This window comes from Arachis hypogaea, chromosome 3 (assembly GCF_003086295.3).
Source record: "Arachis hypogaea cultivar Tifrunner chromosome 3, arahy.Tifrunner.gnm2.J5K5, whole genome shotgun sequence".
NCBI lineage: Eukaryota > Viridiplantae > Streptophyta > Magnoliopsida > Fabales > Fabaceae > Arachis > Arachis hypogaea.
Window position 1 is genome coordinate 23,358,745 of NC_092038.1, and position 14,749 is coordinate 23,373,493.

The 14,749-nt window shown below is 36.7% G+C and overlaps 2 protein-coding genes across 2 annotated transcripts; both read right to left on the reverse strand.

Moving 5' to 3' along the window:
* Nucleotides 1-258: 258 nt before the first annotated feature.
* Nucleotides 259-3,986, reverse strand: LOC112774757 (uncharacterized). Its single transcript, XM_072231744.1, has 5 exons — nt 3,981-3,986; nt 3,067-3,219; nt 2,436-2,531; nt 2,136-2,156; nt 259-426 (listed from the first exon to the last, which is right to left on the reverse strand). The coding sequence occupies exons 1-5, from the start codon at nt 3,984-3,986 to the stop codon at nt 259-261; spliced, it is 444 nt and encodes a 147-aa protein (XP_072087845.1).
* A 64-nt stretch (nt 3,987-4,050) lies between these two features.
* LOC140183739 (uncharacterized) lies at nt 4,051-7,103 on the reverse strand. The gene is made up of 4 exons (XM_072232587.1): nt 6,355-7,103; nt 5,870-5,952; nt 5,714-5,763; nt 4,051-5,027 (listed from the first exon to the last, which is right to left on the reverse strand). Exons 2-4 carry the CDS (start codon nt 5,946-5,948, stop codon nt 4,833-4,835), a joined length of 324 nt encoding a protein of 107 aa, XP_072088688.1. The 5' UTR covers nt 5,949-5,952; nt 6,355-7,103; the 3' UTR covers nt 4,051-4,832.
* Between the last annotated feature and the right edge of the window lie 7,646 nt (nt 7,104-14,749).

Sequence of the window (14,749 nt, forward strand, 5' to 3'; positions counted from 1 at the left end):
CTTTCAAGTCCCACAAAGGATTAAAACCTCAATGTACCATCGATGATTCCATATATCATGCAGAAATAATGGTAATTACATTAGTAATGAAAAAAAATTATAATGAAACTAACATAGATACATAACTTTCATATGCTCTTTAACTTGACAAACATCAACAGTTTTTCAAAGAGAGTTGTGTTTATCAAAAGTACAGAATTATATATGCCTAATAAGTTAAGGACTAACTTCTTTGAAGCCAAACACAAAGAATATGCTTCATTGAGGAATGGTGGCGGTTGTCGTTATGTGCCTTGGGTATGTAAGCAATGATTTTATGTTCACAAAATCAACTTTTCTCATTGTTTCTTCTACATCTGTTAAGTAATACTCATCAAGAAAGGGCTTTGTTCTCTTCATCAATGTAAATAGGACTGGAGACAATTCCTGCAAGACAAAAGATTTCAACATCGAAAGCCATTCTATGCAATAACCGAAACTTAGTTAAATGTCTCAGAGAAAACATTTCTAATGTTTGATCGCTAGACTATAGAAATAAAAGTAATCTGTCACCTTATAGCTCGGTTTTTATTGTGCATTATGAGTCATAATTTGATTTTATTTGCATTCATTCTAAGTTTGTAACGGACGATCTTAATAACCATTATTTTAACTTAATGACCAACAGTCATAACATCAACTCTATTTATCAATTCTATGCCTATAAAAGGCACCAATTTCTATATCTTAGAACACACAACACATAGTAAGTTCTATTTTCATATCTTACATTCTATCATAGAATTATTATAAACAAAACACACACATGATAAGTTCTATTTCATGTTTAACATTCTATAATCATAGAATTTTTATACCTCTTAAACACTTACTGATTTGAACGTCGGAGTGTCTTTTGCAGGTATCCATCCTCCGTGTTCTTCTTGCTGAAGTATACATCCTTTGGGGATGAAGAGACAAATTCAATTTTCTCTAAGGCGATATATACCTCGGAAGTTCATCCACATAAGAATAATTGGCACCGTCTGTGGGGACGAGTAAAATAATTCCTACTCCTCTCAAGTTCATAAAACTTGATTTACATTCAAATTTTTTAACCAATCTCCACATTCTTGTTTAAGATTTCATTTAATACCTCTTATCAAATTTAATCTATCGTAACATTTTATAAATTATGTACTTTATACATTCAAAATTCTTCACTTTTACGTATCATAATATTTCACATCTCATAATCGATCAATGAACCAATCCGAGAACAAACTCAGCTTTCAATTAATCCGAGAACAAACTAGGTTTTCAATAAATTCGAGTACAATTATTCTGGTGTAGCTTCTTAGCTCCTGCTATAGCTCGGTATAGCCTTTTAGCTCTTGATATAGCTCGTCCTCCCAATAATCCTTGTGATTCTCGCAGGGATGAGTTATACCTCGGCCATTGTAGAACAAAGGAGAGTGGGTACCTGCACAAGACACTCCGACGCTCAAGTCAGTTATGAGAGATGGTATTTAAGTGAAAATATAGAATGAAATAGTTTTTTCATACCTTTTCTCTTTATGCTTTTACTATTTATAGGTGAAGTGCTTATTGTTACTGTTTTTCGGTTATGATTCTAATAAAGATTAATATCATAACGTAACGGTTATGTTCAAACGAATTTATAATGAGCCAGTGCTGAAATGTAATGAGCATTTAATCGAATTATAACTCGGTTTGTAACAGACTTATCAGAATCAATGCCAACTTATAGTGAGCATGTGACCGAATTATAGCTCATCTTGTAATGGACCTATCAAAGTCAATACCATCTTATAGTGAGCATGTAACCGAATTATAGCTCATCTTGTAACGAACCTATCAAAAGTTAATATGACAATTTGATGTAATGGATCTTCTCTTACAAAATGTTCATTAGCAATGAGTGGATGTCGGAATCTTGCTAAGATCTCAGAAACCACAAAAGTTTAGACTTGAATTTCTCAACGTTGGGATTGCTAAAGATTAGAGGATCATTGTCAACTTTCCTTTCACTTGTTAATGCTTATGAGTTTGACACAATAAGAGATAAAAACCGCATGAAATGTCTTATTCTCATGGATAATCAATTATAATCACGCAGAAAGGCGAGACAATACCCGAAGGATCTTTGACTTTGGCTGCAGAAGACAACAATAATAATATTAGAAAGAGAAAGTCTAGGAGGCCAGCACTTTTATCAAAATTTGGTCAGCACTTAATCAGTAAAAAAAAAAAGTGAATAATTTCACACCATTGGATGAAATCTCACACCATTAAAAACATCAATGATGACTAATTGATGGCTACAAATCACAAAACTTGTTGGCCCCTAACACTCCTCTATCAGAAATTCTCACTATATGAGAATTAAAATAAAATAAAAGCTAAATATTAAAAGAAGTGAACATAGTATATACTAAATTATCTATCAGGGCTAGCGTGCCTCCAAGCCTAAGGAGACGGAATGCTTCATTTACTATGTTCACTATAGCTCTTGTAGGACATTCATGAAACTGCATACTATCATGGATTCCTGAATTAAAATCTACTATACATAACTTCTGAGAAACTATATTTCATCAATCCATCTCTTTGTGTATCCGTTTGTCAGTTATCAAAGGAAACATCATTCGAAAGATGTCATCAACCATCTCCTTGTTGGCTAGAACTTGTGACATGCAACAAAATTATCATTATCACCTATAGTCAGTTGTTTCCATCGTCATCCATGTTTCGAAAAACTGCTATTAATCCACAAAAGTTTGAAAGATTCCACTACTTGAGAAGTAACTAATATTTTGATATTACACTGGTATATAGTTATATGACAACAGAAAGTCAAATAGCTTTGATGCATAAACACCGAAAGTTTGCCAGATCAGGCATCCAATTATAACATTGAAAATGCATATGCTCTAAGTGCCTGTTGCAGTAACCTTATCATATTATGAAGCAATTCGCATTGAAAAAGCAATTTGCATGCATACACAAAAATATCGTAATTCAAAAACTTTAGCAAAGGACTTAATAGGGGTTTAAAAGGCATACCACATATGAAATAGACACAATGTCAAATGATTTAGCAGGCAAGCCAGTGTCTTCACTATTTGCATGTATCCATCTTATAGGATATTTTCTTGGCACTCCTCTCTTTGCCTTGTATTGAGCCACGGTTAGAAAATAAGGTGACATATTTAGCCCCTAGAACAACCATACCAATCTTTTATGTAAAAGTCTTCTTTCATTCTTGGTATATTAAAGACGGTCAAGACTCGAGAATGATTTTATTATGTAAACTTTCAATCAATGAAATTTTATAGTGTAGGAAAAATTATTTTCATGTGGCAAAATCTCACTTACAATTACTTTGGCAGTAGAGAACTTGTCTGTGGTGTGAAATTTTGAATACCACAACTGAATCAATAAGTGCACCGGGTTGTACCAAGTAATACCTCAAGTGAGTGAGGATCGATCCCACAAGAATTAATGAACCAAGCAACAACGGTTGAGTGATTCACTTAGTCAGACAAGCCAAAGAGGTGTTTTAGGTTCAAAAGCATCAAACAATAATTCAAGAGTTAAAAAAACAAACAATAACTTGGTTGTAAAAAGTATATGAGAAACAGTTAAGGTTTTAGAGTTATTTATTTTTTCGGATTAATAATTCTTACCAAATACTTTAATCATGCAAGATTCAATTCATGACAAACTTTAATTAATTGAAACCCTAATCTCTTAGTAATTTAATCTCTTCTAACCTAATCAACCGCCAATTCTTTGGTCACTTGAATTATATTAAAGGTTTAGGTCCAACTCTAGTTTATTAGCCACATAAACCCTAATTACCCAAAAATAAGATGATTATATATCACGTATCACGTTAAATCCAGATAATCAGAGAATTATGAGGATTTACTTTCAAGTTGTTATTCAAGTGAGTTAACTTTTCCAAGAATCAATACATTCATGTAGAAACAAAGTTATCTTCCAATATAGTCAAATTCATAAGGTGAAAAACGAAAGTAATCATGAATTTAAATAAGTACATCAATTAAAAGTAGAATAGCAATAGTATTAATCCGTAGAATAAACAGAGCTCCTAACATTAACAGAGGAAGTTTAGTTGCTCATGGCTAAGAGAAAACTAGGGTTCCAAAAGTGTGTAGAGTGTAGAGTGAGGAAGAGAGAAAAGAAGAAACTCGAAGGATTCAATCTTTTTCCCTTTTATACCTAACCTAATTGATTTGAAAATAAAATAAAATAATAACTACTAAAGGCCCAAAAGATTGTGTTTTTTTTTTAACTTATAATGAAAAGAAAATAAATAATTAATAAAGTCTTCAACCACGGAGTCCTTCTGTAGAATCCATGTACACGCTACTGGCACTAAACGCCAGGCTCGGCATTTAGCGCCGCTGAAGCAAAAAGGGATTGTGGCGTTTCTGCCTTCCTGGCGCTAAACGTCAGGCTCGGCGTTTAGTGCCACTAGCGTGCGACTCTGGTACGAATTACAGAGCTCCTGGCGCTAAACACCAAGTCGTGGTGTTTAGTGCCAACCCAACAAAATGGTTCCACGTGTTACAAGACGCCTGACGCCAAACGTCAGGCAGTGGCGTTTGGCGCCAGCTTGGCAGCATCAATTTTCTTCCTTTTTTCTTTTGCACGAATTCTGCCAAACTCGCCCGGATTATTCCTAAAATAAATAAAACCACAATGCGCCTCAAAATAGTATCCAAATAGGCTTTAAACACTAAAATCTAAATAAAATTCAATAAATTCATATCTAAAATAATAAGAAAATAAAGAAAAGATACTCATGCATCAACTACATAGCATCTAATATCTAGTATGTCAAAGACCGTGGATGTTCCTGAATAAGCTATATGGTGTTGTTCAATTGCACAAATCCAATTTTTGCACATTATCTCGTTCGCTTCATCTGCTGAAGAAGCTTCTGGAATTGCCCTCATTGCCATTGACATTGTAGCAGGCTCCGCTTCTGCTGCTGCCTATCATAAACAATAATACAGCACATAGATTTGAAAATTATTTTCCTAAGATTGCAGTTTTGTAGACTGCAGAAATTACTAACAGATTTTCATCGCAAGTAAAGACCCTATGTATACCACTATCAAGAACCAAAGAAGAAAAAACTACATAATATATAAGACAATATAATTTTGTCAAATAATTCAATACTACTTATGTACATATAAGCAAGTAAAGTTATTTATCTGCAAATATGATAGACACAAGGAATGATGACACACTTCAGCTAAATCATACATTCATACTACCTTTCCAAAGTCACATTAGAAATAAAAAATAAGAAAATAAAATAAAAATTCAATGAACATTCATCACTACTAACTAAATGTATGCCAGGACTAAAGGCTTAGTACTCAGTAGAGATTTTAAAACAAGGTTCAAGACACTACTCTATATATTAACAAAACTTCTCTGGTGTTACTATCTTGTTCACCTTCCAATGGCACAAAACAGCATAACATCTTTGACGATAGAAAGTATAACTAAAGCACATGACAGAAAAACACAAGTGTTTATAACAGCCATAACCTGCGCACAATTTGCACCTACCAGTTAGGAACACATCATATGTATCTATAAGGACTACTGATCATTGACCAAATCATCCATTACAAGTTGCTAAAGTTGTGAAAGAATTACCACTTACCAGCGATGTAAGATTTTCCTCATCACAAGGATGGAACAGTTTCAAATAATCTACAAAGTGGATTGAGCAGTCACTTTACCAGTAAACTTGCACAAGCAAGAGTGGAAACAAAAATGCATAGAAGGACTACATGAGCAAAAAGACAGAGACTATTACAAGCTGGGTATACTAAAGAGTTGTTTTGAATGCTTTCCAGCTCCTTATACACTTCAGACTCTAAAATCTCTTTTGTCATTTCCCTGCAAGTTATGTTTTTCTTCTCAGTTGTGTTGTTCATTCATTTCACCCATCATCAGAATTACGGAAATACTTGCATGTATCTTAAGCATATATAATGTATAGTCCAAAAATATTTGTAACCACACATTTTCAGTAGTAAAGTTTAAAGGTTAAACTTTATATAAAAGGCCAAGTCTTTGGTGCGTGGCCAAGATATTGATGTTTAAGAATGGCTATTCTTTGACTATCCAATACAATGTTGACATGTGGAATGGTAGTTTGAAATAGTTAGTGTTGCATTTAAGAGAGGAAAGTGTCTTAACGATGTAAAGTATGATAAAAAAAGTTTTTTTTACTGTATGTCTATTTATGGATATTGATAATACTGGAGGAGTGTGAGTGTAATTTGATAGTATAGGTACCATTGAAAAGATGGTGTTGCCGTGACCCGTTGGAGATGACGAAGGAAGGCTGGGAACTATGGCTCTTTGCCAAACAAGGATGATACTACTAGTAATGCACAAATGAAACATCCACAACTAATTCTTTCCCCAACATTGGTATCTCCAACCGGGGGAGCCATCGCCAATAGGTAGCAGCAACGATGCCGCCAACATTCTAACAGCGCAGCTATGGACCAAAGGGAGGCGTGTAGCAGCATTTTCCTCTCATCTAAGCTCCATTACACAAATCGCCGTTGAGGTTGAAGAAGGAGACTGTTCTGCCATAGGTCCTCCAATCACCGCTGCTGTTGGGGGAGATTCTACTCCTACCAACGAAAGCCATTACCACCTCACTCCAATTCTAAGAATCAAAGAGCAGTGTACCTTGTGACCAAATCTCCAACTCCTTGTCTTCAAGCTAACGCCCAGTCGAGGATACCGTGAAACCACTGCCGACAAGAGGATTGCAACGCCATCTAATTTTTTTATTGATGCCTCTTACCTAACTCGGGCCATCATCTTATCCATGTCTCTCTGTACTTGCCTTACCCAACGGATCAATTTGCACAGTAGTTGTATCGCAGGAACAATTCTTTAGATGATGCAACAACTATGGCGTGGGTTCAGCACAAATGGGTTGTTTGTGAATCGAGTTGTACTCGGTTTTCTTCTCTTGGTGTGGGTCAGGTCACCCGGCCAATGTTATGCCCAAAAAATAAAACACTCACATAAACAATTACCATCTTAATTATTATATGGAAAAGTATAGGTGAACAACAATACTGGTGAACAATATGAACTATGGGGTTAAAAAAGTAAATTAATCCTAAATTTAATTAATGATTTGATTAATTTAATTATAATGATAACCATTCTTCAAATTTTAAAAAATCAGGTTTTGCAATATTGAACAGTTACATGTTTCCTCTCCTCTCACCATATTTTCTCTCACTTTCGGTGGACCTTCCCCACAACGAAGCCAACCATCACCGCGCACCCACAGCTGACGTCGCCTCCCTTTGTGCCAACGTCCGACTAGCCCTCCAAGCAATGAAAATTTTTTTCCCCACAACACGTGCACCGTGCAGCCCACCGTAGGTCACTGCGTTCACGCACTGTGCAGGCCCTGCAGCCTACCGCGTCCACCATCGCCACCTCATCGTCTCTGACTGATTTGCCTTAATACACGGGAGAGTTATGGCTGCCGTTTCATACATACGTGACCTCTGACAGCCATTTCAATAGAGGCCAATTCCGTCGAACCTATTTGTCTCGCACCAGCTTCTTTCACCGACAACATTACCACGCATTCAATCGACAACCTTCTCAATTCATTCGACGGGGAAGGTGAACAATCTAACAAGGTAACCAATGTATGTTGGTTCTTTTGGACGTATGTTTATTTTCATATAAATTAGATGGTTATTAAAAGCTCAACATTCTTAACCTATAATGATATTCTTTTACAAAATTTTGGATGGTGTTCTTGTCCATCCATGTAGTAATTAATGAAAGTGTAATATATAATTAAATGCTCCCCTAAAAAAATTAGTTTCAAATTTTTCTATTTAAAAAGAATTACGTTTTTAGAATGGTGGGATGTCGTAATACTACGTACTGGTCAATTGTTACTACTTACTAGCTACAGCTTGCTTGCTTGTTAGGTTTTTATAACTTGTTACAATGAACCATACTTCAAGTTCTAAAGAAGTTGAAGATATAAATTTATTTACAAGAGCTAATAAATTGTTACATTACCTTTTTAATATGTTACCCTGAAATGTTTTCAATATATGTTTAGTGTTAAATGAGAAAATTTTGCCCAAGGTTGCGATTAGAATGTTAAGAATCCCCATCCGTATGCTCCGATTTTATGCATGCACTAACAAACGTGGCTAAATATGTAAGGAAACTATAGGAGCTAATAATGAGACTTTTGATAGCATAGTAGAAGGCACTCTTTTAGTTTGTGTAGTTATATTTTATATGTGGTGGACTTATGCATTCTCTATATAAATAATTAATATAAGCCTAACTAGTTAGGTGGCACTTTGTATGAGTATATGTCTCATTGTTATGATTTCTTTTAATTCATGTATAGTAATACATTTTATTATGATATTTTTAAATAGAGTATTAATAAAATCTATTTAGTTGATATTTTATTATAGAATCTATTTAGTTTATGTATATTTGATTGTAGGCTATAGAATGTACGGACATTACTGAGTTGGGATGTGATGACACGGATCTTGTTGATGAGGTTTGGACTCTAGTTTGTTGTTGTTTTTTCGTTAATCACATGTTTGAATTGACCATTAATCGTCGTGTTCATCGAATGATGTCTGTTTTGAACCGATTTGCAGTTATCAGATCGTAGTTGCCTTGCTCAAGATAAAATACCAAGAGTTGGAATGTGGTTTGAGCATTTGAAGCTGGCCCAGGATTTTTATGCGAGCTACGCAAAGAAAGTTGGCTTCATAAGTAAGATATGGGTCACAAATTTTGACAGGATGACAAAGCAATTGATCAACCAATCTATTCATTGCAATCGGGAGGGTTTCCGCGGGTCTCGTGTCAAAGCACCCACACAAAAGAACACAATTGCAGCTGTGGGGTGCAGAGCAAGAATATATGCAAAGTTTGACAGGAAAAAGCAAGATCGGGTCTTGTTGAAGGTTAAACTAAATCACTCGCACCCGTGTTCAACTAAAAAGGTAGTACACTACCACGAAAATAGGAAGTTGACCATGCATGCGAAGTGCGTCATTGAGGTTAATGATGAGGCGGGCATTCGACCCAACAAGACCTTTCTAGCATTGGCTAATGAAGTTAGTGGGCCTCGAACTTGGGCTTCTCAGAGAAGGACATCAGGAATTACATTTCATCAAGACTCTGATCCACAAATGTCAACGCAAATGTCAAAGAGATGCTAAATTACTTCATGCAAATGAAGGACTTAAATTCAAACTTCTTTTATGCAGTGAATGTGGATGACGATTATAAGTTTACTAGTGCAGTTTGGGTGAATGCAAAGTGTAGGGCGTCTTATGAATACTATGGAGACGTGGTGTCATTTGATACCACATATAGCACGAATCCGTAAAATGTATTTTCATTCACGTTATTTAATTATTTTGTTATTTTGTATTACTTGGATGTTTTTAAATGTGGTTGTTCTTCCTTAATGCCGTTCGCCGCTTTCATCGGTGTGAACCACCATGGCAAGTCTACTTTGCTAGGCTGTGCTCTGCTAGGCAGCGAGGAGATCCCGATTTTTGAGTGGGTGTTCACACAATGGCTAAAATGCATGGAAACTGTACTGCAGGGCATCATCACAGACCAATGCAAGTCTATGTTTGGCGCAATTAAGAAGGTCCTCCCCAATACACGCCACCGTTGATGCATATGGCATATAACAAAAAAGATACAGAATAAGCTTGGAGGTTATGCTAGGTTCAGAGAGTTGAATGCTGAGTTGAATCACATTATATGAAACTCTCGGTCGGCTAAGGATTTCGAAGATCATTGGGCTGAGTTCATCGATGAGTTCAACCTACATCACAACAGATGGCTATCATGTTCGTGTCTTTTAAGTAAAATCATGTGTCATAAGTGCTTAGATGTTGTAGTGTTCTTGTATTCTGTTTTAAGAATATGTTCCTTATGCATGGTTTTGTTACCGATTGCATTTTGGGTACCAGGGTTTGATGGATTGTATTCGAGCATTCAATCTTTCTTTCACAGGGAGTCCTCCATGCATCAGTTTCCAGAGCAAATTTTTTATTTTTGGTTGACAAATAATTTTTCATATGCTCCTCCATAAGTATTTTCTCTTGCATTGTTCTAGCAAATATTCAGTTGGTGGGTGATAGAAGTTAAAGGATATTTTGTATCCCGAAGCAACAGTGAAGTCGCCCCTGGTGCACGAAATTGAAAATCACAATTCTTCTCAACCTCGCACAACTAACCAGCAAGTGCACTGGGTCGTCCAAGTAATACCTTACGTGAGTAAGGGTCGAATCCCATGGAGATTGTTGGTTTGAAGCAAGCTATGGTTATCTTATTATTCTTATTCAGGATGCAAACAACAGTGTTTTTAAAGTTCAATTGTAAAAAGTAAAAGGGCATAAAATAAATACTTATTGTGCAATAATGGAGAATATGTTGGAGTTTTGGAGATGCTTTGTCATCTGAATTTCAGCTTTTCTCTTGTACTCCTCCTCACACACGCAAGGCTCCTCCTATGGTAAGCTGTATGTAGGGTGTCACCGTTGTCAATGGCTACTTCCCATCCTCTCAGTGAAAATAGTTCAAATGCTCTGTCACAGCACGGCTAATCATCTGCTGGTTATCGATCATGTCGGAATCAAATCCATTGATCCTTTTGCGTCTGTCACTACGCCCAACACTCGCGAGTTTGAAGTTCGTCACAGTCATCCAATCCTAGAATCCTACTCGGAATACCATAGATAAGGTTTAGACTTTTCGGATCCTCATGAATGCCGCCAACAATTCTAGCTTATACCACGAAGATTCTGATTAAGGAATCTAAGAGATACTCATTCAATCTAATGTAGAACGGAAGTGGTTGTCAGGCACACGTTCATGGATTGAGGAAGGTGATGAGTGTCACGGATCATCACCTTCTTCATAGTGAAGCGCGAATGAATATCTTAGATAGGAACAAGCATGTTTGAATGGAAAACAGAAATAATTGCATTAATTCATCGAGACGCTGCAGAGCTCCTCACCCCCAACAATGGAGTTTAGAGACTCATGCCGTCAAAGAGTCTAAAATTCAAATCTAAAAATGTCATGAGATACAAAATAAGTCTCTAAAAGTTGTTTAAATACTAAACTAGTAACCTAGGTTTACAGAAAATGAGTAAACTAGGATGGATAGTGCAGAAATCCACTTCTAGGGCCCACTTGGTGTGTACTGGGGCTGAGACTTAAGCTTCTCACGTGCCTGGGCTGTTTCTGGAGTTGAACGCCAGGTTGTAACCTGTTTCTGGCATTGAACTCCAACTTGCAACCTGTTTTTGGCGCTGAACGCCAAACTACAACATGAAAGTGGCGTTGAACGCTAGTTTACGTCATCTATCTTCGTGAAAATTATAGACTATTATATATTGCTGGAAAGTCCTGGATATCTACTTTCCAACCCAATTGAGAGCGTGCCAATTAGACTTCTGTAGCTCCAAAAAATCCATTTCGAGTGCAGGGAGGTCAGAATGCAACAGCATCAGCAGTCCTTTTTCAGCCTGAATCAGATTTTAACTCAGCTCCTTCAATTTCAGCCAGAAAATACTTAAAATCACAGAAAAATACACAAACTCATAGTAAACTCCAGAAATATGAATTTTGCTCAAAAACTAATAAAAATATATTAAAAACTAGCTAAAACACACTAAAATCTACATGAAATTACCCCAAAAAGCGTATAAAATATCCGCTCATCACAACACCAAACTTAAACTGTTGCTTGTCCTCAAGCAACTAGGTAAATAAAATAGGATAAAAAGAAATTAAGAAACAATAATATCTCCGAGTTTAAAGTGAAGCTCAGATTCTAATTAGACGAGCGGGACTTAGTAGCTTTTTGCTGCTGAACAGTTTTGGCATCTCACTTTATCCTTTGAAGTTCAGAATAATTGGCATCCATAGGAACTCAGAATTCAGATAGTATTATTGATTCTCCTAGTTTAGTATGTTGATTCTTGAACACAGTTACTTTATGAGTCTTGGTCATGGCCCTAAGCACTTTGTTTTCCAGTATTACTACCGGATACATAAATGCCACAGACACATAACTGGGTGAACCTTTTCAGATTGTGACTTAGCTTTGCTAGAGTCCCCAATTAGAGGTGTCCAGAGTTCTTAAGCACACTCTTTTGCTTTGGATCACGACTTTAACCACTTAGTCTCAAGCTTTTCACTTGGACCTGCATGCCACAAGCACATGGTTAGGGACTGCTTGATTTAGCCGCTTAGGCCTGGATTTATTTCCTTGGGCCCTCCTATCCATTGATGCTCAAAGCCTTGGATCCTTTTCACCCTTGCCTTTTGGTTTAAAGGACTATTGGCTTTTTCTACCTCTTGCTTTTTTTTTCCGCAAAATATTTTTTTCATTTTTTTTCGCAAGCTTGTTTTTCACTGCTTTTTCTTGCTTCAAGAATCAATTTCATGATTTTTTAGATCATCAATAACATTTCTCTTATTCATCATTCTTTCAGGAGCCAACAATTTTAACATTCATAAAATTCAATATAAAAAAATGCACTGTTCAAGCATTCATTCAGAAGACAAAAAATATTGCCACCATATATAAATAATTAAAATTTTTCTTATTAAGAACTCGAAAAAATATTGCCTCTTTATTCTAAAAGTCTACTATTTTATTCATGTTTGATGATGATGAGAAAAATAAATCATAGCTTAATTGGAGATAAAATCAAAATAGATATACTAATTACTACTACTCATATATAACTTCTAAGGTAAATTCCTATAGGAACAACTATCACAGAGTTAAGTTTAAGATTAGGACTCAACAACCTTTGGTTTGGGAGATGATGGGTGCTCCTTCAACTTGTGGGGTGCTTGGTCCTTCAAGAGACAGCTTCTGGCGCTTCAGCTCCTATATCTTCAGATATTCGTCAGTCTTCTTTCAGATCAAATTTAACTTTCGGGATCACTGATCTCAGACCCATTATTTTGTGGTACTGGTCTCCTCCCCACAATCCTGGCATTAAATGTCCAACCACTGCATGTTTTGGGTGTTTAACGCCCAATTGTAGCTTCTCCTGGGCGTTCAACACCCAGCTGTTGCTTCTAACTGGTGTTGAACGCTAGAAACTCCTTTGTCACTGGGCGTTTTTCTGAACGCCCAGGATGCTGTAAATCTGGCGTTAAACGCCCAGAAGGTGCTTCTTTCTGGTGTTCAACGCCCAGAAGATGCTTCTTTCTGGCATTTAACGCCCAGATGGCTATCTACTGGCGTTGAACGCCCAATGAGTGCTTCTTTTGGGCGTTCAGCACCCAAAACAGCTCTTACTGGCTTTTTTCGCACCAGTGAGCTTCTTTTTGCTGTTTTATCCTCTGAATCCTTCTGTAACTCTGTGAGCTCAAGCAATTGCTATTTTACCTTGAAGATAATTGACATAAACCTGTAAAAATCAATTAATTAACAAATAAGCCTTGTAAATGGCTGGGTTGCCTCCCAGCAAGCACTTCTTTATTGTCTTTAGTTGAACTATTACTGAGCTTTTAATCAAGTCTCAGTTTTGAGCATTCTTGCTCAAAATTGCTTTCAAGATAATGTTTGACTCTTTGTCCATTAACAATGAACTTTTTGTTAGAATCATTCTCCTGAAGCTCCACGTATCCATATGGTGACACACTTGTAATCACATATGGACCTCGCTACCGGGATTTCAATTTTCCGGGGAATAATCTGAGCCTAGAATTAAATAGCAGAACTTTCTGCCCTGACTCAAAGTCTCTGGATGATAGTTTCTTATCATGCCATCTTTTTGCTTTCTCTTTGTAAATTTTTGCATTTTTGAAAGCATTGAGTCTGAATTCCTCTAGCTCATTTAATTGGAGCAATCGTTTTTCTCCAGCTAACTTGGCATCAATGTTAGGAATCTGGTTGCCCAATAGGCCTTATGTTCCAGTTCCACTGGCAAGTGACAGGCTTTTCCATACACTAGCTGGTATGGAGAAGTTCCTATAGGTGTCTTGAATGCTGTTCTGTATGCCCACAAAGCATCATCCAAGCTTCTTGCCCAATCCCTTCTACGGTTAATTACAGTCCATTCCAGGATTTTTTAAGTTCTTTATTAGAGACTTCAGCTTGCCCATTTGTCTGTGGATGATATGGAGTAGCTACCCTGTGGCTAACTCCATATCGAACCAAAGCAGAGTAAAGCTGTTTATTGCAGAAATGAGGGTCCCATCACTGATTAGTACTCTAGGGATACCAAATCTGCTGAAGATGTGTTTCTAGAGAAATTTCAGCACTGTCTTAGTATCATTAATGGGTGTTACAATAGCTTCCACCCATTTGGATACATAATCCACTGCCACCAGAATATAAGTGTTTGAGTATGATGGTGGGAAAGGTCCCATGAAGTCAATACCCCATACATCAAACAACTCAATCTCCAAGATCCCTTGTTGAGGCATGGCATAACTGTGAGGCAGATTGCCAGATCTTTGGCAACTGTCACAATTAAGTACAAACACTCGGGAGTCTTTGTAGAGAGTAGGCCAGTAGAAGCCACATTGGAGGACTCTTGTGGCTGTTCGCTCACTTCCAAAATGTCCTCCATACTGTGATCCATGGCAGTACCAGAGGATCTTCTGT

Coding starts and splice junctions, on each gene's coding strand:
- LOC112774757 (XM_072231744.1), bottom strand. Junction 2,532..3,066: donor TTGTGTCTATTTCATATGTG/GTATGCCTTTTA, acceptor GATAGTATGCAG/TTTCATGAATGTCCTACAAG. Junction 427..2,135: donor CAAAGTCAAAGATCCTTCGG/GTATTGTCTCGC, acceptor TTTGTCTTGCAG/GAATTGTCTCCAGTCCTATT.
- LOC140183739 (XM_072232587.1), bottom strand. CDS start 5,948: ATGACAAAAGAGATTTTAGAGTCTGAAGTGTATAAGGAGCTGGAAAGC. Junction 5,764..5,869: donor CTCTTTAGTATACCCAGCTT/GTAATAGTCTCT, acceptor TCCACTTTGTAG/ATTATTTGAAACTGTTCCAT. Junction 5,028..5,713: donor AGGAAAATCTTACATCGCTG/GTAAGTGGTAAT, acceptor TGTTTATGATAG/GCAGCAGCAGAAGCGGAGCC.